Source organism: Tinamus guttatus, unplaced genomic scaffold (genome assembly GCF_059628265.1).
Source record: "Tinamus guttatus ecotype Peru unplaced genomic scaffold, ASM5962826v1 Tinamus_guttatus_pri_ptg000028l, whole genome shotgun sequence".
Taxonomy (NCBI): Eukaryota; Metazoa; Chordata; class Aves; order Tinamiformes; family Tinamidae; genus Tinamus; species Tinamus guttatus.
Genome location: NW_028288562.1, coordinates 211,167 through 235,362, shown reverse-complemented (window position 1 = coordinate 235,362; position 24,196 = coordinate 211,167). Strand labels below are relative to the sequence as shown.

The following is a 24,196-nucleotide window of genomic DNA, read 5'->3' as shown; positions in this document are numbered from 1 at the left end:
GAGTTTCAGGCGAGTCAAGAATAAGTCAAAGGCAACGACGGCCACCCTTACGGCTGACTGCCCGTTACCAACCAAGTCTCTTCTCAGAAGGAGGGGGAAGCATTACAAACAATGACTGTTTCATCAGGATCAGAGGGTCTTTTTGGATTACAATGCAGATTTTGTTATGCCAGGGTGATCAATAAATTCTGTGTAGCACCTTTCCTCCAAAGAATAATTGCCATCATTCCCCTGCCTCTTGCATTATTCGGCACCACACAGCAAAAGCCTGGACTTGAACTATAAGTAACCAAAAATACTATTGAATGCTATAATTATAATTAGCTAGTGGCTCTCCAAAACAGCTTTTTCAACATTTGCAACTCAGATCAAATTAAGCTACACAGAACCTCCTAATCCTTTAGCTGCAAACAACTGCCTAAGATAATTAAAACACTTAACTGGATTGTTTTAGTGTTGATCTTGCCTATAAATTGCTGGCTGGAGTGCCTGAGAAGGAATGGGAGAACTGCTGATACTCTCAGTCTATAAGCAGATACAATTTTTATTCTGCATTTGCTTTGTAGACTAATTATTCTTCCTTCACACATCCATTATTTATTTTTCATTTACTCAAAATTGTAACTCATTTTGGCAGTAGTAGGACATAGAGAAAACAACAGAAACCTCAGAATTTGATTTGCTATTGTTCATTTTTTCCTCAAGGGAAGCCGAAAGCAGTCACCATTCTGAGCTGCTTAAAAAAGAGTCCATGTCAGGCAGGAGCTGGGGCCAGGACAAGGCACAGAGCCTGTCATCCATCCGTGCATGCCTGGCCCTTCCGGCCTGGGTCCTGGGAAGACACGGCTTGGGACAGTTCCCTGCGGAGCGTCCCAAGCACCCAGCTCACTTCAGAAAAGACATTTGGCCCTTCTGGAAAGTTATTTGGCTGTGCAGCGGGGTTGGACTAGATCACCTCTAGAGGTCCCTTCCAACCTTAAGCATTCTATGATTCTATGATTCTTACTAGTAGAGGGAGAGATCATTACTAGCCCATTTCACTACTCACAACACAAGCACATGGTATTAGAAATTCCTTACTAAAATTCTAAGCACATGTCTGAAAGAAACGCATACAAATTAGACTTCTCTAAGGATCAAAAAAAATGCTGTAGTCAAAAGCATATTATATCTCCAGAGGGGTGTCTCTTATTGTTTCAAACTGAGTCTGATGAGAGTTTTCAAACCATATGGGCATCCATATCCTCTCCGTATTACCCACGGAGCTTTCTTAGTGTGTCATTGCAATTATAGAAGAAACTGAAACAGTTCAATCATCTTTTAACGGGTTGTCTAAACTAGTCTGAAAAGCATTCGTTTATCCCATTACCACAACATGTCTTCTTGAACAGACTGTCAAACCTGATAGAGATCTGCGGGGGATACTGGAGAGCAACAAATTGGCTGCATTAGAGACCACGCTTCCTGACACCACAGAGGAGCAGCGACTAACACAGAGGTCAACCAACAGCCGTCGCTCTGCAGGAAGAACTTCTCTCCAGAGATTTTCCAAATAAATAAATAAATAAGGAAAACCAAGAAAGAGGAAAAAAAAAGAATCAGTAAATTAAGGAAGAGTAGGCTATAACCAGCTCTTTTCTACTCTTTTTGAAAGGAATTAACCAAGGCTGTAAAAGTCCACAGGGACTATCATCAGCTTCCAATTAGTACTCACATTTTAACAGCCTGAAATTCATATTGAAAAAAAAACAAAAAGCCTCCTAAATTCACCTATAAACTTACTACAGTGAGCAAATAAGAAACATAAATGCACCAAAACCTACCGAAGCTGCCAAACTGAGCATCTGTACTTAACAGTTTAGTACTGATTTTTATTGAAGCCCAAAGGCTTCCATTTACCCTTACAGGTTTCACTCGTTGCTTATAGAAAAGCAGCACGCAGCAGCAAAACATTTTCTCAGAAAGGCCCGTGTTGGAGAAGCTTCTGTTTCAGTGCTCTCCCTTGCAGCGTGAGCTTCCAGCTGATGCTTTGATCACAGAAGCTGAAGCTAAGTTGTTCTGAAGCACAACTTCCAGGTCGCTGCCCATGCCTCCGTTCCCATGCTCTCTGCAAGAGCTTGAAACAGGAGGGAGGATTCCTCCTGTCACTGCTCGGCCTCAGCAGTTGATTTACTTTTATTTGCATTCAGATAGGAAGGACTGAAGTTAAGACTATGCAAATAGAATAAACTGTTCCAATTACTGCAGCATCTGGAGAGAAACAGACTGAATTATCACCACAGCAACCCAGAGAGGCCTTGAAAACTCGGATGTTAAGTCAGTGTGCATTTTAAGGCTTGTATTTCTACAAAAGTATAGCAACAAATTAATTCAATACCCTAGAAAAAGTGAAGGGCACGGAGGAAGAAGCTAGAGCTCTCATTTCTTGTGTTTTGCCCCGTCTTCACACTAACACCCAGACTATAAATCCCCCTGTGCTGGGGACTGCTGGGGACTGCAAGGCAAAGAGCTACATAGGGGCCCTCTTGCTCTCGCCAGCCGGACGCACGCGGCATACTTGGCTGAGCACAGCAAACAAGACGGCTCCTGCATTATTCTCCTGCAGACAGCAGAGAAATACCGCCAGTCCAAAATTCCTATTCACAGGAGAGAAGAACCCCCTCCATGCTCTAACAGCCCTCAAAGCAACACAGAGAGACAGCCCAAGCAAGCACTGAACAAGGGCAGCATCTTCCTCCTGCAGCTTTCATAGCTTCACCAAACACGTTCCTACAAGCTTGTTATAACGAGTTATGCCTCTCCCAGGCCTGCTAAAGGCAAGATACTTGCTCAGCCTGAGGAAAGCAAGAGCTTTCTCTATTTATTTTGCTGCTACGTTCTTACATTATCACATTTCTTAGCCAACTCCTCCTCTGCTCAATGACAGAGAGGGATTTTGCCCACAGTGCACAAGATGCACAAGAGTTAGTCATTCCCTACATGTCACTAAGAAACTGCTTTCTCATGAAAAGTTTATTAACTTCAAGGCAAAATGCAGGAAAAAAGTAAATAAATCGGCCTTTTGTTCCTCCAATCCTGATAATACCTAATTACTGACACTTCAAAGAATCATTAAGCTTTGCTGCTATCACTTCTGGCATGTTTATTTGCTACTTGAGTAAAATTTCATTAAGCAAATACAGTACATTCTTTAAAAAGAGTTTCTTACGACGACAAAATAACATCGTTAGTCAAATATAATACAATTTAGGCTAAAGGCTCTTTTTACCCCAAGCTTCATTCATAGCTTCTTGTTCTTTAGTTCTTCGTAGCTATTCGCTGTCTTATCATTAATACACATTTTATCCATTTTTGATTATATAGTGTTTCCTTTAGAAAGCACTTCTTATTCTAACCATATTCTGTCCAAGGGCCTGAAGTAAGCAATGTGCTTTTCCCAGGACTTACTTGCTGGAGAGCTGGTCCCTTGTGATATTCAGAGTTAAGGGAAAATATAGAGCAAAACCACTGAGATGTACAAATTCAGATACATACATACAAATCACAATATCAATATTACTTTCAAGTAAGTTTATTAAGAATGCCAGTAATTATAACATGAAGATCTGCGCACAATGGTCTTCTTGATTTAGTACGCTGTAATCCCCCTACAACTGCTTTGAAAGTTTACATGAAGTATACTCAAAATGTACTCCATTCCTGTTCAAATAACATGTAAACATGTTTAATTCTTCATAAATTTGTAAGAAATGCTGCTTTAGGAATGCAGTTATGTTGTTCTATGTGAAATTCAAGCATTTATAGTTTGTCTAAGCACAAGTTTGTTTTCTCTTTAGAAGAATCACAAAGACTTACACGAGCACCACCTGAAACAGCAGCAGAAGTCAGAGCATGTTTCTGAAACTTCTGAGTGCATGAGATAAGTATAATTTATCTGAGTACATGCTCAGAACATATTACCAATGTGGTTTTAAATAAACAAACAAACTGAAAAAGTGGATGAACATACTTACTAATATCAATAAGATGCAGAGGAAAAAAATAAATCTAGGAGGTGGCATCATTGAAGTGCTCAAGAACATGCTATACATAAAAGAATTGCTCTATCTTTACTTCATAAGGGATTATAAAAAGCTGAAACTGCTAAAAGCATAGGAAAGAACCAAGCAACAGTTCATTTTTGTCTTTCAAGGGAAAACAGGCAAAAGTTAACATAAAAAGCAGCATTTTCGTATTATATTTTGGGGCCTTTTGTCTTTCCAAGTTCTTAGTCCTCAGAGAGCCATACCACCAGTCACACCAGTAGAGAAGAGCACGTAGATGCTAAGAGTGTTTCAAACATTAAAGTCATTCTAAGAACAAAAAAAAAAAAAAAAAAAGTTCAACTTTTGGATACAGATAGGCTGGTAAGAGGCAGTTTGTCACCAGATTGAAACAGATATTAAGGTTAGATACAGACTTAAGCCACACACTTGTACCAAGAGTAGATGCGTATGGACTTCATGCCTTAAGCGGATAGCCGATTATAGCTAGTAACAGATGGTGCAATATACATATTTTAATCTTACGTAAAGTATTTGCACATATGTTTCAAGCCTCATCTCTAATTCCCTGCTGTTGATAGTTGGATTTAAAAAGAATCCATGCAAAAAAAAAAAAAAAAAAAAAAAGTCTATTACTATTATGCTATTTCTTTCTTTGCATGGAAGAAAGAAAAAGATTTATAGAAAATTATTCATCTCTCTCTGTCTCTCCCTCTCTATATATACACACACATATTTGTTGAGGAACCACCATCCTGCCTGGTATTGCAAGATACATGACACTACTCACACTGTTCATGATTCTCTTCTAATGCAACAGGGCAAGATATCAAATTACAGTCTATTTGATTTAACAGGATTTCCTTGGCAGACCATTATCACACTTCTGAAGATGTCACCATATCTCATATCACAGCAGTAAAACAAAAATGAGCATTTAGGAATTATGTTTTTTTCTAAAAATCAACTGTTGACTGAAAAACATGTGCAAGAATAAAAGAACTATTCATACAAAGAGAATAATCTCATTAAGCCTGTTAACGAGTCATTTTCTCAGTGGATAAATGCCCATTCCCTCTGTGCACCTCATTACCAAAAGCCATGGAGAAGTCAGGCTAACAGCAAAAGCAAGCCTCTTCTTGCTTGGCCAGCTTCTGCGTTTGGAAATTCCTGCATAACCTCTGGTGAAATAGGAGAGAGGTGCACATGCATATCCACAAGAAAGAATCCAGGCTGATGTTAAAATTGCTTTTACAAACAATTATCTTATTTGATGCAATAACTCACTGTTTAGACACATCAGGCATCTTGGTCTGTTCCTTCTTCCTTGTATCCGCTGTGGGTTCTACAGGTGTGAGTACTACAGCAGCACATGAGACTATTGACTGGTATGAGTCTTCACGGCAAACTGCAGAGACAAAAATCTCAGGGTTAAAAAGTGAGGGCAGTGTGCTTTTTAAACATTTGTTAAAAGCAAAACATACAATCAAGTCATATTGCAACATATAAAATGGCAAGTGATTTATCAGACTTCATGATGGCCTCCTGCAATGAAAAGCTTCATTGTTTTTCACATTTCCTGAAGCATTTGCTGGCATATTTTTGTTATAGACTGATGTACCCCATCATCACTTGCTAAGGTTTAGCTCCCACAAGATATGGTATCAGTCTACACAATTCACTGGTGTACCCAAGTCCTAAAAGGACTCATAGTTTCACAACTAATATTGGAGTAGAATGCCTTTTTTTTTGTTTGTTTTTTTTTTGTTTTTTTTTGTTTTGGTCACAAATTAAAAGCAAGAGTGGAAAGCAAGGGCACTTTTCAGATGACCCTCCCACAGTTAGATATTTCAGACTTGGTAACAAACTCAAAGAGTCCTATCAGCCAGGCCCTTAGACTGCAACCATTCCATCTCATTTTAGTCCAAGACAACCAAATCCAAATGGTCTGGGGTAGTATTTGATGTATGGATTCATGCTTTCCTTTCCTATTAATTACTAATGAATCATCTTGTTGGATGATATGACTCAGCTGATATTTAGATCAGGAAGAACAATCACTTTCCTCAGCTGAGAATCTGACTCTATGAGTACTAACAAACCAACTCCCAAAACCACCTGACTTCCAAAGAGACACCTCTGCTTGTTAAAATATATAGTTATATAGATACACACACACACACACTCTACATATATATTCTAAAATCTACATTGCAAGTAGCAGCAATTTAGGCACTTAAGCAGCCATCACTCATTGCTGCATATTTTGAAGCTACAGATTTCCTTAGCAGACCAGGCCACATTTATTAGCTGAATAAAAGCTGGAAGTAAAAGCCAAGTGTACTGTACAAATCACCGCAGCTTCTTTTATTATACATTTGTCAGACTATGTATGTTTAACATAAGCAAGAACGAGTGTGGTGACCCATGTTTTAGGCAAAAAGCTGCACAAAGGCTTATATGTGCAACATGTAAAGCTATTTTATAGTGCACCTATGCACATATACAGCCAGCAGCAGGCAACAGAACAGGCCTGGCAACCACACTTTGCCAGTGGCTCCAAGCCAGATTGCACCTATTTTCTCCATGCCTGCATTCAAGCAAGGCTGTAACAGCTGGGAAGGTTTTGCTGGGGCAGCTGCCCCAGGAAAAGTGGTCTCTGATGTCTTGCTGACCTTCCTGCCTCCTCCTTGGTGCCTAAGAGCAACCTGTCTTTTGCAAAGACCATTCTCCTCTAGTAAAACTCTGGGGTGAAGCTTCATCCCTGTTACTACCACGGAGCGCCAGGGCTAATCACTCACCAAGGTAAATACTGCGGCATTTTACCCCGAGCACTCAAATGGCACCGAGTACGAATTCGGCCAACATCTACCAGACCCTGCATACCGGACAAGCACCCTGGAGTGAAAAACTCATGCTTTACAGCAGCTGCAGAGCAGATCTAAACAAAACGTCCAAAGTCCTGTGGATATTTGCACAAAGGTCTAATGCCTGAGGGGGGCTTCAGGCCTTCAGAGCAAGCCTGAGCTGTTCTGAGCAGGGCCAGTTCTGAGGGGAAGAAAATCTTTTCATGAAGTACAAGTAATTATGTTTAATACATTTGATTTTCCCCAGCACTGCTGATGCTTCTGTGCTTAAATACTACTGACACAACCTAGCCAAAATGGCGATATCACCTCCTGCTTTCTTTGGAAGTGTTATTCCTAACTTGGTTGCTCTCATATTTCAATCTCCAAAACACAACCATACTCAAGAACTTAGTATGTTGCAGAGTGCCCTATGATTCAGATAAATGTTACAAGTTACTACCAAAAAAAAAAAAAAAAAAAAGGGCACTATGCAAAACGCAGCAGCCAAGCTAGTGAGAATAGAGAAGAAAAAAAATGAGTTTGAGTTTCATCTTAAAGCAAATGTTACGTGCAACCAGCACACCTCACATACTGTTTGGTGGGCACCAAATCAGTGACGGTATCTCCCATAGCCTGCATGTGCAAAATTAGTATCTTCTCATTATTGCCACTAACTCGATATGTGCAAATGACAAGCTTTAGGTCTATCTGAACATTTACAGTGGAATTGTAAAAAGATAGGTTAAAATTCAGGTAATGAAATTCAATATTGCCAGTAGACAAGTCTGAAACGCCAATTAAAAAGAGAGAGAGCATGAAGTAAACATGCATTTCTCTCAAAATGAGAGAGCTGTGATACCACTTGAAGATTTAGTTATTGACAACTTGCAAAATGTCTTGAAACTATGAAAGCCACATAGGGTAGGATCTTGCCTGTGTCACCCACTATCCATCCAAGCAGCTCCCAAGAAGGCCAAAGCAGCGAACAAGACAGCCCTCTCAGCCTTTACAGGATTTCACATGGACAAGCAATATTCTGAACGACTTTTGCTTACTGACCACTGTTATCTGGGGGCTGAGCAATCAGCTCGCTTACAGCGGAGAACCACCCAGGAGTCGTGTCAGCTGAGCGCAAGGAGTTTATTATCCTTCTCTTCCAGACCGGAATCCATTCTGGTATGGCTTTTTAAAACCACTGCCATTCCTCCTTATTACTGATGTCTACCTACTGTGCTGATCATCTGAGTCTCTTAAATTCCCCAATTCCAACAGACCTTGGAATACCAAACCAATACTCTGAGGAATTCTCCCTTCTTTTAACCTAAATCCTCTCCAGGGTACAACTGTCCAGTTGAACAGCCAGAAAGAATGTCAAAATTCAGCCTTGTAAAACAAGTTTGTAAGAAAGACAGGAAAACAAAACAACAACAACAACGCACTCTTTTTCATTATACAAGTTGGTATGCGTAGAGGCCACCAATGCAAAGAGCTGCCCCAGGCTTGAACAGTAACCGGAGGGCAGCGTGTGAGGCAGCTCGATGCCTTGCTGACTGACTTTGCTCTCTGAACATATTCCTGCACTTTATGGACAAAAAGAAGAACTGATGTTTTTAACCTGTGAGGAATATGTTTCCACAGCTGCTGACTGCCCCTTTATCCTCTACATCCTCAGCTTGGTTAGATTTCCCCTCCGATACTGTTGGTGGAGTTTAAATTGTAAATATGACAGATCCTATCAAATGTTTTTTACCAGGTTAATTTAATTCTATTCTTCTTGACTATCACAAAATAAAGTTTGCAAAAAGCCTGATTATCATCATTCATCTAGTTGTTCCATTTACCCAACTGCGTTTTCCTTCAGTCTGTGAATAAGGTATGTGCCCTTTGCGCCCTACAGCAGGAACCCAGTAAGCCAAGTGAAACACGTTTAATCTAATCACCAGTAAACACGTAGGGAATAGTACAAGCAAATGCCTCTGCAGTTGAAAAGCGCCCCCAAAATGCCTTATGTGCTAAATGCGTGTATTGTATGGGATCACTACCTGAGTTCAGCACTTCCTTAACCTCTATTTTCCAGCTACAACAAAAGATAAATAAGTAATAACAAAAATTGCCTCGTGAAGCTGAGCTACTGCTACATTAGTATATATTGCCTCAAGAGGCAGAGCCTGCTCCCATGGTCACACGGGGTAGCAGCTCTCTCCACAAATGAGGGGAGCAACATCTACACATCATGCAGAGGTCTGCCAGGAAAGGACAGGGCAACTCAGGTTATTTATAATTAACAGCCACTTCATGAGAGGACGGTGACACATTATCTCTCAGCTGGCCTGTTTATCATAAAAATCCCAATATCACTTCATTCATTATTAGCAGGAGGGGAAAAGAGACAAATGTTCTTTTGACTGTTTGTAAACCAGGCAGTAACCACCAGTGTTTTTCCAGTGCGTCTGCTCTATTTTCGCAATGGCACCCGACCTTTCAGTACATGTTCAATCTAGAGCTTCCCAAGGACATTTTCTGCTGCACACTTCTCCAAACACGGGGAAAAATCCAACAACAACAAGAAGCTGCACTCAAGTAAAGCATGAGCTCATTTACTCGTTTGTATTAATTTAGCAATTCCTTTAAATGTGAGAGACAATAATATTTACTATCTCAGAATGTGTTACACAGGGAGTTTCTTTGGAAAGAATAGGTAATTCCATGCAAGGAAAATGATATTGTTCAGTAGTCACATCTCCTTTATTCTTAATTTAATCACTGTGTAAGTAGCGAATAATTGTAGTGAAATAATACAAGTGCAAGAACATCTTTGCTCTGTATTACTACTTACACAATATATTTCTCTTACTAAAATAAAGGCAGAATGTATCAAGTCATATATAAGAAAACTCTACAGAAAGAATGAAAATGAATGGACTAACTTCACATAATGGTATTTTGAGAGAACAGCACTGCTTCTAAAAGCTACCTAATTCTTCCCCCAGATTCTCCAGTTTACACTGTAATGAAGTATGGGGTTTGTTTTCTTGCACTGCCAACTGGTTTACAAGTACCTCAGATATTTATTATTAGGAGACCTGACTTAGACGAACCATAATTGGTTTCAGTATTCCCAAAACATCATTTGTTCTCAAAATAGATCTGTGCATTTGGAGACAAAAATCTTCTTTTTTTTTTCCCTTTTTATGTGTCTTTGAAGAAAAGCTAGAGAATGGCTAATTTCACCATTACTTCAAGTTAAATCAACTATCAACTGAACAGTAGGGGCAGTAAGCAACCTTGAACAGTCACTGAATATAAAAAGTACATATGGAGAATAAAAAGATTTTAAGCTCTAGGGCTAAGATCTCCATCATCTACTGTAAATACTGTGTTATACTGCACACTTTTTTTTTTTTAATTAGAAATCAAACAAAGTGAAATCTGGTTATCACTACTCTCTAGGAAAGTCTCCTTTGATGTAAGATACCAAAGATCATTTGGTGAAATTAATAGCAAGTAATACACAATTTAGGAAAATGTTCATATGTGGTGTACAGTGGAAGGAGGAGCATTTCACAACACAGGCAGCCCACATCCCCTAAGTATTCCTGGGTTCAAACAAGCAGAACGCAAATGCTAACAACTACAAGAATTTGCACTTCTAACCATTAAGTTCAACATAACCAAGATACTAAACAATTGCGGAAATAACTGCTGTTTTCTACCAAAAGCTTCTGTTTCTTTTTCTGTGAAGTTAGGCAATCAAGTAGAAGAATGGAAGATGTTAAATTTAAATTCTGAAAGCAATATCTGGATCCAAAGTATCAATCATGCATTTCTTTTAAATTTGATGGCTTTCCCTTGTATCAGTTCCAGAGAACGAAGTTTTATATTTCTTCAGATATATTATTCTGATAATTAGGGAAAGGAATGAAGAGATGAGGAAAGAAAAAGAACATTTTAAACATACAACTCAAGCTATCTTTCCAGGAGCTAGTGATACTAAAAGGAGTTCCTGAGACAAGATCTTGAAATCCAGTGTATTAATTCTGGCATCTCCAATAAAAACTGTGCTTTATTTAGACAGATTTTGAAGATTTACTCTCATTTGTTTCTAGAGACATTTAGAACTGACTGAAGAGGATTGCTGTGCAGGCTGTCTTGATAGTCTGGTTCACCAAAAGGAACTTCAGTTGTTCATTTCTCTTCAGTTTTTCCTCATATACTTTACCTTTTCCAGTTATTGTATGCTAGCTTTTTATATATTACTTAATTTCACCATATGGTCTAAATTAGACCATATTTGAATTACACTTAAGAATTATTTATATTTTTTACTTTCTAAAGCACATGACTAAGATACGCTTAATATTTTTAGACAATACACCTTTAAGTAGAGAGGCAAACCTCAAGGGTTCAGGATGTTTACAGGCATCAAAAATATTGGCAGCTCAACCAAATCTCTCAAGCCTTTACTGAGATTCTCTTAGTAACAGTATTTCTCCCACATTTCACACGTTATCATCGTTTCTCCCTAAATCAAAAAAGAAAGAAAAGAAAGGGAGATGAAGGTCTAATAAACAGTTTGTCACTTAACAGTTTCAGATCTCACTCAAGTTAATGAAAACACAGGGGGGAAAACATCCCAAAAGTAGTCTTAAAATTTCAAAACGTCCTGGTCTGAATTGAGATTTGGGATTTCACGTATCATTGATTTCTTGTTAGTTTTTAATTCCTACAGTTCACTTGCTCTGAGCCAACTTGCAAAAACAGCAGAGAAGCTCCAACACAGCGTCAAGACCGTCTAGTTCAGGTAGTAAGTTTTCCAAGCGCCACACTACTACAGCAAGTCATATTGTTCTCTTTTCAAATCACCAAAATAATTTTTAGATTGCACCACCATTTTGCTAGGAATTTGCATCTTATAAATAGATGTATTTTAAAAAATCTGTCATCCTTTCCTTACAACACAGACCTGTTGTTCGGTTTTCCCTGGAAAATCCCCAGACTGAAGAACCACTGTTTAAACCCATCTTTGTTAATTCAAAACATCACGCGCATTAAACACAACAGTAAAGACTAGTGTCCAATTCCACTTCCATAACGTCATTCTCACCCTCAGCCACCCAAGAAAAATCTTTGAATTCTGCTACACCTTACTACACCTTAAGAGTGCAAGTAGAATGCTGGTCTCATTCAAGCCACACAAGGGTACTTTGAATGAAAACCATTTTTGACTATCTACTTTAAAAAAGAAAAAAAAAAAGTTGCACTAAGTTGCTTTTTAGTGGCACTAAAAATCCCAAGTTTTCTGCTTCTTCGTTTTAGATTTTATGGGTACCTTTGCGGAAAAAAAGCATGAGGAGGAACTAAAGGTATCACCATTTGGTTATTAGTGCAACAGTTACTCAAGTGCCTCTTGTCCCTCAAACAACTACATTTCACAGCATTGCCCAAACGAATGCTGAAGAGAAGGAGCCTATATGCTCACAGTCCCCAAAGGGCTTGCTGTAACAATTCAGTAACACCACAGGCCCAATTCCTAAATAGAGCATCGTCACAAACACAAATTCTATAATGGCCCTGTAATTATCGCTATTACTGTCAAATGAATTACATGGTATCTGCTTTTTACATTTCCTGCCTCTTTTGTAGCATTCAGAAAGGCCGCACAGGCCTATCTGCTTGGCCTCCTCTAAGCTGGAACCCAACTGTGGAAGCTGCATAGCTCAGCATTACTGACAAGGCAAGTAACTAACTCTTCAAAAGCGCTAGCAATTCTGGGGTCCATCGTTTGAACCCTTGCATTTGTATTTCAAGTTAATTGATTTGCCACTGCAATAATTTGGTAATAGCCATACATGAAATTCAGGCCTACGAACTTCTCCATAAGAAATTAAACTAAAAGCAACAGTTCATACTAATCATTAATAGAAGAGTAATGCTTGGACCTTGGTTGTCTCATCATCTTACAATGATGATAAATGATGGAAGCCCTCATCAATAAAAGAATCACCTACATAATGATGACACTAGTGGCCACTTCTCATATCATATTGACAGATCAACTGTAATTAAGTCTCTCTTTCATACTTATAGAAACATTTATCACCTACAACATCCTGCAGATTTTAAAAGCCTAAGTATATGTTATGTGAAGAAGCATTTCCATTAGTTGGCACCAACTACTTTCAGTTGCCTTTTTTTTTTTTTTTATTAGAAAAGACAAGACACGATTCTCCCTTCATTTTCTTCATCCCATTCATAATTCTAATGAACCTTAGATTCTAAGGGGATTCTAAGGGAGATTAGACCTCCCTTAGATTCTTTATCCATCATCTCCTTTGTAGGCCAGAAAAATCTGGCAAAACACTGGCCAAAACTGTGGTTTTTCAGCTGTAAATACTTGACACTTAAAACACTCTAAGTATATCTAAATCTAAGGAAACTACTTAAAGATAACATTTTTGTTATACATATCTATACAAATGTAGGAATTTTAACATCAATCTCAAGCACAAAATAAAAGCATACTCTAATCAATTAGGTATTGCTTCCATATCAAAAAGCAGCATTTGACAAAAGATATGAAGAACAACTAGTATTTTAATGACAAATCAGCTCTCCTCTGCATAGTCACTTGGCAAAGATGCTGGTCACACTTATGTCTAGCCTATGGAACATCTGTGATCCCTATTCCTATCAAAATCACTGCTTCACAGAAAACTAAAGATGCACAAGTACCTTTAGCACTTAAACAACAGGCAGATTTCTAGGCATCATTGCAGCACCATGAACCAAGATCTCACTATGCTAATGGATTACAGGTACTCGTACTGAAAAACTACCTCTACTCCCAAAACAGAGCAAAAGGATCATAGATACACCTGCAATAGAGCATGAAGTTCATGTCATCTCCCCAAGATCCCATTAATTCTGATTACTAAATTATATTCATTTTTTAAAAGCCCCCTTGGTTCTTCATAAAACATGATTTTAATACAATAAACTCCCTATACTTGCTAAAAATACCTCATTAGGTAATTAATGTAATAGCATTTTAATAATTATTTTGTGATTTTTCAGTAATAAAACTAAGTGTGAATTTAGAAATCACTGTACTCTAATTTGCATACTTTTCAAACAGAATCTTTAAGTCTCTTTACAAACTATATTGAAAGAAATATTTTGAAGATTTCAGTATTTCAAGCTGCAAAGCCTCAGCTGGGAGCCAACGCAATCAGGGCCTGTAACCCAATCTTCTCAGTGGCAGAAGCAAAGACAAAACAATTGACACATCTGCCTCGTGTATTTCATTAAGCTGTTTTCATTTTGAAGAAAACAAGATCAATTTACAAAGTCATTTAAAAAAGAGAAAAAAAAAGAGAGAGACTGTGTTTTCTTGTGATACACTAAGGCACATCCAGCTACATTTCAATGGCTGCAGTCAACATGTGCCTTTGCTGCACTGTAGCAGAGTTCAATCCCCTCATTTTGAGAAAAAGTATGAAGTTATTGGAAAGATTTTGGATTATTTTGGATTATTGCTGTTTGTATGGAATAGTTATAATCCCAAGAAACTCATTTAAGTAATTAATGCATAAACAAACCTCCAAAAGCACAGCTTTCTGAGAAAGCTAGTAAATAAAATCACATCAGCTCTTCCCACTTGCAATTTCTAAGGAGAAAAAAACTCACGGGGAAAATGATGTATTTTTAGTTTTTAAGAGGACTAGTACGAGACTGTTTGGCATTCTGCTCTGAACGTATTGGTACCAGCTAGCAAGACAGCAAGGTACAAATGGAGCTGTGTGTCTTCTCTGACACAGAATGACAGGCTTTGTCACCTCCAGTGACAAGCAGCTTGGTGAGCAATCCCTACAGCCTATTTGTCACAGCTTTTCCAAACTCTCCTTTTTTTTCTCTCTTTTGTGTAAGTCATTCCCATTGCGTGTATTAGAAACTTACAACAGACATTGAAATGATTAGAGAAGCCATGAAGAAAATGCAGTTTCTTTTCTCAGGAAAATACTTTTTTCCCTTATAATAACACACAAACAATATATTTCATTCTTTTTCCCACTCGAAAAAGGGTTCATTTTATTTATTTTTATTTTTCTAGATCTTGGGGGAGCTTTCCTTTGGTGATTAAAACTGCCCAAGCCCCAGAACCTTGCTTAGTTAATAACTTCGATATTTGCACATCTCCCTGGAGAAATTTCAAGACCTCTGTGTACTTACCCAGCGTTGAGGTTTTATTTTGTTTCTTTTATCATCAAAATTTTATAAAATCACCAGGTTTTTGATATTTAATAAAATGACAACAACATATACTAAATAAAATCACTCTCTGCAAAAAATGGGGAAAGTCAACTCCATATTACGCTTTGGACTACACCTGGAGCAGAAGCCGGCCTTTCCTGGGCTAAAACCACAGCCTAGCCTTTGCACTCACAGGAAAATCAAATTAATTCTCCCGTCTCCGCACGCATCTGACAATCTTGCCCTCAAGCAGCCACAGGTAAGCAGCTAAGGCTCCCTATCTCTGCAGTGCAACAGCAAAGCAGGGGAAAAACACGGCAAACAGGTAGAGATTGCCTCTAACCCACCGTCTCAGCAGCAGCAACGGGAATGGGAGGGCAGTATTATGATTATCTATTAAGGCACCTCTGTACCAAGAGAGAAAACAGCAAGACTTAGCAGCAGGTTAAATCATGGAATAAGACGCAAAAGCCGATACCCCATAACCCAGCCACATACACTCACCAGTCAAATCTGCGTGCCAAAGAAGAACACTTGCCTATTCACAGGATTGGACTATGAAGCTGGAACACTGACAGCAAGAAAGAGATGGCAGCTAAAAGGCAGTTAGAATATGAACTTCCCTGGCTCCTCATACAACTTCCCATGTAACACCAGGGAAAGCAGTACATGAGTTTGCTAGGTGGCTCAGTAGCAGGTGTGGAAAGGGAACACTGAAGTATTCCACGCCAAGAAATAAACTGTGAAGCAGAATATGACTGCTGGCCCATGCACCATGGCAGCACTTGTAGAACTGTGTCCATGAACATGCCTTGTAAACTGTGCTGCACTTAGTTTTTCTCAGGTATAAGTCACCAGATTTCCAGGCCGAATGAAATTATTACAATCATCTGATCTGACATGTGGTACAGTACAGGCTGCAGTTCTTCTAAAAGCATAGCAAGGATTTACTATTCCCTGTCTTATCCCATTGCAAAACCTTGCCAAAGATCACTGCTATGTCAGATTAGTAAGTGATCTGAGTCCTTCCAGTAAATATATTAAAATAACAGCATTATTTTTCCATAATTTTCAGAATAACAGAATGCCAGACATATTGATGCATATGCCAAACATCATATGCATCACTTTCTGAAAAGTAATAAAGCAATTGATTATATTTATGCATCTTCACACTTCTTTAAGGATTTTTACTATTAAAAAAAAACAGATATTGAGATCTAAGTTTTGACATAGAGTTATTTTGCTTCAAAGATAAATGAATCAAAATAGAAATAGATTACTGCATGGTTGGCAGAAAGGGTTAGGGTCAAAATGATAAGACTGTCTGAGCAGTCTAGAAGAGCAGATAGGCTGGCTGGTTCTAACAAAAATGTTTGAATATGGGCAAACACAACCCCCCTGGAAACAAAGCGCACTGTTGATTACTGCGTTTCTGAAATGTATTCTGAAATTTTATTCATGTGAAATCAGGAACTCAGTATGAGGCCTCTGCAAAAATCCCAAACACAATCCCAGACTTTCTGAAAGATCTAGTTTATACAAATATATATACTAATATTCACTGGGAGTAGAACTAAGCAAAGAATAAGTGCTTTGATATTTAGAAGACCTGGCTGGCTCAACAGAGGACCTCATCTACTAACACAGCTCCCAAAAGCTGGCTGCTCAAGGTCACAGTCCGAAGGTGGTGGCTGTTTCAGATATCCTGCCCTATAAACTGGTGTTTCTAAGTGCACGGCCTTTCTTAGTAAGTGAACTAATGTCTGAGGTCTTTTGGAAGCTTTCTACTGTTTTCCTTAAACAAGTTTTACTTTCCCCATAATTTTCAAGTCTGACTGTGACATTGCTCCCCTACAAACCTCAGTGGAGTGAAAGAAGAATCAGATCATTTATCAGCAAATTAAAAATAAAAATACTTGGCTTCAATATCTCAGAAAAATATTTCTCCTACTGCACAGGTCATATCTCCTCAATACACTGGCCACTTACAGGACATCTGTAAGGCAAGAAGTCTGCAATACTCCCAATGCTCCATAGCTAGCAACCACCATGGGACAATGAAGCATCACATAGAGATGCTGGTTCCAAAGCCAAACAGCCACAACTCGGCAATCTTTACTCAGGTCCACCCCAGATACGTTCTATGCTTCTTGTTAAGCACCAAAAATCATACTAAGAAGAGGTATTTCAAAAATCCTAACATGAATCCATACTAAACTACAAAGAAAATCCATAGCTCCTCCTCTTTTTTTTTTTTTTTTTTGCATAATGCATACATTTCTTTACAGAAATCAGTTTTACAAATCTACCAATCAAAGCAACACTGAAGCTGCTAAACAAGTCTGTTTAGATTCTGCCAGTCATAATAACGTCAAGAACAAATAAATAAGTCACTTTGCTCCTATTGGCAAGAGACAATTTGGAGACTAGGTAATAAGAAAATCCACGTGTGTACATGATGCCTCTACGTTGATTAGGCACCTTGTCTCTGCTTGAGGCTCTCCCAAGGCAAGAGTGCCATTTAGCGGCCAGGTAGATTCACTACAGCTTTCAACTATTTGTAAAACGACTATAAATGCTGAGCAAGGGCACTGCTATTACTAATACTGCTGCTGCTGTTATTAGATCAAGTGTAACACCGGAGGGGAAGGATGGTTTTAAAGCATGATCAGAAACTGGAACTTAATCTTTTGTGCTTCATGTCTCCTGCTGCACAAGAACTACATGTCCGTTCTCTTACATCCCAGCAGACAATAATCTGGGCTATAAATTTTATGAATACCAAAAAGGATACAGTAAAATTATGTAGGTGCCAGCAGAAAGATAACTTGAAAATCTGTTCCATTGAAGAAGTTACTATACAATAAAACAGCAGAAAATGCCTAGCAAATAGGAGCAGAGCACATATTAGTGATTTTCACAGGATACCTCTCCTGCTGAAGATAAAAGTAAATGACCAAATTCACCTGAAGTTTTCTTTAGAAATCATCACACCTAAGATTTCTGAAACAAAGGTGAACTGGTTGAACAGAAGGAAGAAGTTGAAAGCTCAGTTCTCAAATTGCACCATTTGTCAAAGCAGAAGATGTGTGTTCATGAATATGGAAGACTGGATGTGCATCTGTGAACAGAGAAAAATCTGGCCTGATGACTATTTAAATGGTGAGAACACATTTAAGTCCCATGTTCCACTTGCCTTTGGGAGATCTCCAGTCTTTACTTCCGATGTCATGCCAGAGGCATACCTGGAATTGCTCAAGTAAAATTGATTCTTTTCAAAACTAACATAGTGAAAATATTGTTTTCAACATTTCAGACCAATTTCTGGAGGTACCTAAAAGCAAAGACAAACCACTTCTTTCCAAATCACAGTGATCTTGGAGCTATCTTATATCTGCCAATAAATAGCAGAGAACCCAGCCACATGTAAAATTGATAGTATTCATCAATTTTCTTGTCACCTGAGTGGCACATAGAGCCAAATAAAAATAAATCAATAAATGAAATCGAGCTTCTAGTAACCTGCAGAATGAAACTGGACAAATTAGCTCCCAGGTTCCTAAAACACAGTGTGTAACTAGTCCTCTTTCCAAAGAGGACAAGGCTTCAAGTATCACAGCCTGCTCTGGCACGGCTCCATTTTCATCCAAATGTCAAGAGCTGTAACCGCCGCAGCCGAATTTAAAGCGTGAGCGCTCATTAGAAGGAGTCCCACTAACTTGAAGAGGCCTCTAGACAGGAGGCGCAAAGGTTAGCGCCGTCTCCTCCAAGGGGACACGCTGCGGATCCCTTCCTCGCCTTCTGCAGCGCGTGACCACGGGCCCTGGCGCCTCCTGCTCACCAGGCCTTGCAACTGCTGTGCCTGAGAAGGTAATTTGCTTCATTCTCTGGTGAGCAATTACACTCTTCGCTGATTGGAACTTAAAAGCAAGCCTAAGATTAACACTTGACATTTGCTGAAAGCTCTCCAATTTAAAAACAAGGACCGCTTGCAAGTTGCATAATATCTTAACTATCGTACGTACTAATCAAGATGAAATTTTACTTGTGAAAGAAATCTTAAGCTATGTATTGCATTTCATCTACAGTTAACACACATAAAGATCCAATAATTGAAGGAAACATACTTAACACATCATCCTCCTTAAAACGGCCTCTCAACAGCACTATATAATTAAACTCTGATTCATCAGTGACTTTTGAACTAACCAGATATTTTATATATTCAATATCACCCAAAAAAAAAAAAAAAAAAAAAAAAAGCAAATCCACTTATCTAAAGCAACATTATTGTGTATAAAAGACTAGTTCTCTGGTTCAGTCTAAACAAAATACAGATCACAATAAAAATACAAGACCAACACTATTCAGATGTTAGATAACAGGAAAAATACCTGAATTACTGTGCTCACACACAAATACATTCAGCATCTATTGACAGTTAAGAAGTAGTCAATGCATTTTCTATTCAACAAACATTTCTTATGATAAGGTTAGGCATCTTCTACCTTCCTTCAGTTTAACTTTAGCAGCACAGCAGTTTTGGCTTCGGAAATACTCTCTAGTGTAACAACATAAAACACAAACTACTTCGGCGAAGCAGCTGCAGTGCCCTGGGATTATGCACTTGGCCAGGGGTTTATTTCCCCCCCATTCCATGTCTGCCTTCACACAACTGCACAAGAAATGAGGGTAACAACGATCGTACGAAAAATTACCACCCGCAGATGAAGAATATTGTGAAACAGCAATATATTCAAACACAGTATTGGCAGGGCTTCTGAATTCTGAGCATGTATTTTGATTTTGAGATCTGCTAATGGGTTTGTGGCTAAAATGTGTTTTTAATAAGAAGTAATACATTAAATATTTTGCAATCTGTCAATGCTAAGCTAGCAGACAGACTCTTCAATTTAACCAGCAAATGATTCCCAGAGCTGTGCTGTCAGTATTAATGGTGTCAGGCCACAAACATGAGGAACGGGCATGATTACTTACTTTACAGAACTGCGATTGCTTGGGATGCAGCAGGCAACAGAGACTGCACAGTAAGGTATAGCTCAGTGAGGTTTCAGGTAGGGCATACACAGTCCTCCACACCCTCAAGCAGAACCAAAAAGAAGTCCCTTGAAATTCAATGCATGTAGTAAGCAGCTGAAGACAGATAAAGTTTGAATGACTGCCTCTGTGTAACAAGGAAACACACTGAAAGGGTGCATACAAAGTGTATCTAACGTAAAGCCTAATATTAACTCCTGGACACTGTTTATGAATCTAGTGGCTGCTCTCAGTAGGAGTTTGACACACCACAATTAAGACTCAAACCTCCAGACGGGGAGACTGCTGTGTTGGCTAGCGGTGATGAGGTCCTCGTGCCGATGCGCAGAGGACTCTGCAAGCAATTAGCACATGCATTAGCTGCACTCTCTTCCTTGATTATGGAATGTAACTCGCAGAAGCCATAAAGATAACGGGAACCAAGAAATATTTCGTAATGAACTAATCAGGAAGAGCTGGAAGCTCAGCAGGCAACAACGCATCAAGCAGTCCCCAGGTTCTGGCTGACACAGGGCCCAGGGAGAATGAGATGTGGGGCTTTTAGAGTTTCTCATAGGACGCTGAGAAGTCACGAGAGTGGTGACTGGGCCACAGCTTTGGTTTTGGTAAGTGCTGAAGACCAAGGAAGTGTCATGTTCAGGCAGCAAAGGTGCTTCCTTTTGGAAAGCAATCCATGCATGTCTACTACTGATGGAGATTCACAGATTGTAGGTTAGACTTGCACTTAAAAGAGAAACAGAGATGGAGGGGGAGAAAAGAGCCTACTCTGAGACTTGACTCGTATCGAATCCATTGCGGATGGGAGGCTGAACCGTGGCAGACAGACTCATCCTCGCAGACATCCCAGCACACAGCAAGGGCCGGAAGGGGGTCTGGCCCAGCCCGAGGCTTCCTTGGAGGAAATACAAGTGCCGAGCTGCTTTATTGCATTCTGCCTACAATGAAGGCTCAGTCCAGCTCTCCTTACAGCAACGTGTTTGCTGTAAGGGAGACAGGGTTTAATCGACTGAAATATGTTATGATCTAGCAGCTATAGGTGAACAACTTTCTGTGCAATTAACTTTCAATATTAGCTTGCCGCTCAATCCATACAATGCACTCTCATAAGATGAGCAGTATCATAAATCCCAGAGATTTCTTGCAAGTCTTGTAATTTCTGCTGTCTTAAAGCATCAGGTCTGAAAATCTTAACACGTGGGAATAGACCCCTTATTTGTTTTTACAGGCTTATCTATGACACTGAGAGAAGTCTGAAAATATCACTGAAAGTGGAAGGTAAAGAAAAAAATGAAAAGTGCTTATCTAAAAATCTTACAACTTTTAATCTACTTTTTGAGTATACTAAGTTGGCAATACTTTGGTCAGATCCCTTTTAACAGCATCTTTTCCCCTGCTTGAGGTTTCTTTATGTCAATGAAATATGAATGACAACAACATGCACAATTTTATCAGCAACAGGTTTTGTGGTTGTTAATGACCAACGGGCAACAGGGATTTATACAGCTCAGTTACAAATCTCATACAAGATAAGTTTAATAGCAGTTAAGCCATAGCTTAGGCAAGTGTAAGTTTTTAAAAGGTGTACATAAAAACTGATCATGAGAACTTTTTTAAATAAGAATTTCCTGGTGTTTTGTATACAGTGTGCATTCATATAGGCATAAAGCAATTTGAAGGCTAATATTGGGCACTTCTATTTATGGCATTTCTACCAAACAAACACTACCACTTAATACCTAACACCAAACACCTAAGAAAAACATGCTGAGCGGATCCATAGAGCTCAGTTGATTTCTGCTTAGCATTAAAGGGGTATGGGAGAAAGGGTACACGAGAAACCTCCCATGGGTCAACCAATTTGACAAAAGGCTCTACCTCATCCAGACTGTGTCCACAGACTGCAGTGCTTTACAATGAAAAGAAAATGATTTATTGCATCAATCAGGTGACTCCTCCCTTCCAAGATGTCATTAGCTTTGAAACTAAACGACATCACAAGTCACTTCAATTGGCCACTCGCTTGCTCTTAGCCTGTGTTTCTGTCTTTGAAGTCAGGCTATGCTCACATTCCTGTCAAAACTCAATTCCCCAAGCTGTGGTACTACTCTTCTCTCTCTACCTTCTGAATAGGCAACCGCTCCCTTCCCAAGCACAGAGCACCTCCAGCCTGATTTCTAGAAAAATACGCTGCCTGCTTAAAGCAGCTTTTCCCTTCTCCCACTGAGCAAATGAAGAGACCGAGAACTGAAATCAACTCAGATGGAATCTCTTACAAATATTTCTACGGTGAAAATAAAAGTACGTCCTACGTTACATAATCTGTTTGTAAGTGGACGATTCCCACATTGGTACACAGGTTTGATTATGGAGCTGCATTCTCTTGAGAAGTATTTCCACAGTTTACTTAATGTGATTACAGTGCAAGAACACTAAGACACAATATAATGGAAATTCTCCTTGAATGTAATTTGCAGCAATACTTCTGCATGTGTGTCAATTAGTAATGCTATTTGAACTGGAGTATTCAACCACAGTACTCATCTTTGAAGATATTACCTAGTAACATTTACCTTAACCCTGTACTAACTTGGCATTTTTAGAACTTGGAAATCAGTGATGAAAAAGTTAAGTAACTCACTCAGTTGCTTATACCGTGTATTAAAGCGCACACTGAAGTGGGCAGTTGTTTCACAGAACTCCAGGTACTGTTCAAATGGGATGCAAAAACTTCCTAATATTAGTAGAAAAGAAGAGCATTCATTTTCCTTGTACCTTCGAAAAAATCTCATGGGCGCTAGCAAAAGCACAAGTAGGGCCAGGGCCCCGCAACATTGTGCACTGGCAGCAGAGGCGCACTTTGTAAAAGGTTCTGTCATTTAAGAACCTGATTAAACTTTACATAATGGATAGAAAGGAGTTATCACTCAGCTTCTCCGTAATTTGTTTTGCTAGTTTCACAGTAATATGACCAAATATGTAGATGCTTTAAATGCAAAACTAACTTAGTGGCTTTTTAGGGATTCTGAGAAACATGCTCATAAAATAGCACAGCCTCCATAGATGAAATTAGCTTTCTACCAGGTTGCTAATTACCACTGAAATTAATAGTACCACATAAAATTTAATAGTTATTATATGACGCGCTGATAAAGTTTAAACTTATTGACACATAAGAAGAAAAGCACAAGCAGAACTCTGCCACCTGCAAAACACTCACTGTGGTCCAGAGTTACAGTGGTCCCAAGACCCCGCAGTCCCACTACCTCAACAGACCCACTTCACCATTCAGGACTCAGCTGGCTTTAGGGTACCTATTAGCCAGGCTGCTGGGGGGCTTGCAATAAAGATATGACACAATTTCTCCACATTTTGTAATCTGCAAGATAACCAAGCAATGCAAGTTTTCCCTCACATTTGAGAATACAATCAGTTGCAGAAAGTTATTTTAAGGACAATCTGGTCTTTTGTGTTGCATCTTTCACTTTTTTTCAGTAAACAAGTTGCACATAAGCTGTATCACAAAGTACAAGCTATTGGGCAGATCTTTTGAAAGATCTTTTCTACAAAAAGAACAGCTTCACATACCTATTGCTAAGCTCTACAAGTGAAAAAGAATAAATGAGCACAGGCACTGTTCTGGATCCAGAATATAAGCTCCCATGTTATTCTATCCTTTTTCTTACAATTCCTACATTTAAAAATTTCCCTTAATTCATTTCAGGAAAATTGTTCTGGGAAGTATCATCTCTATACTACATTGTACGTATCAAAACCCTGCTATTCTGCTATATCTAGCTAAAACAGGCATGTACAACAGTACAGTCCCGTGTGCGAGACACGGCAGAGGGGACCTGAGCCGCTCCTGCCCCAGGGGTGCTCTCTTAGTACCAGCAGTTCTGGGGAGTAAATGTTAATGCTCAGTTTAATTTACATAACACCCTGTGAAGCCACCATTTATTACACAGCACTATAAAGGACAGGCAAACACCTTAA

At 39.1% G+C, this 24,196-nt stretch overlaps 1 protein-coding gene across 1 annotated transcript in view; it reads right to left on the bottom strand.

Moving 5' to 3' along the window:
• The window catches only part of CCSER1 (coiled-coil serine rich protein 1), a 517,309-nt gene that overhangs the window by 372,177 nt on the left and 120,936 nt on the right, over window positions 1-24,196 (bottom strand). Inside the window, exon 5 of the mRNA XM_088529607.1 lies at window positions 5,331-5,451. Within this exon, the coding sequence (XP_088385733.1) occupies window positions 5,331-5,451 (121 nt within the window). The remainder of the gene's footprint in view (window positions 1-5,330; window positions 5,452-24,196) is intronic.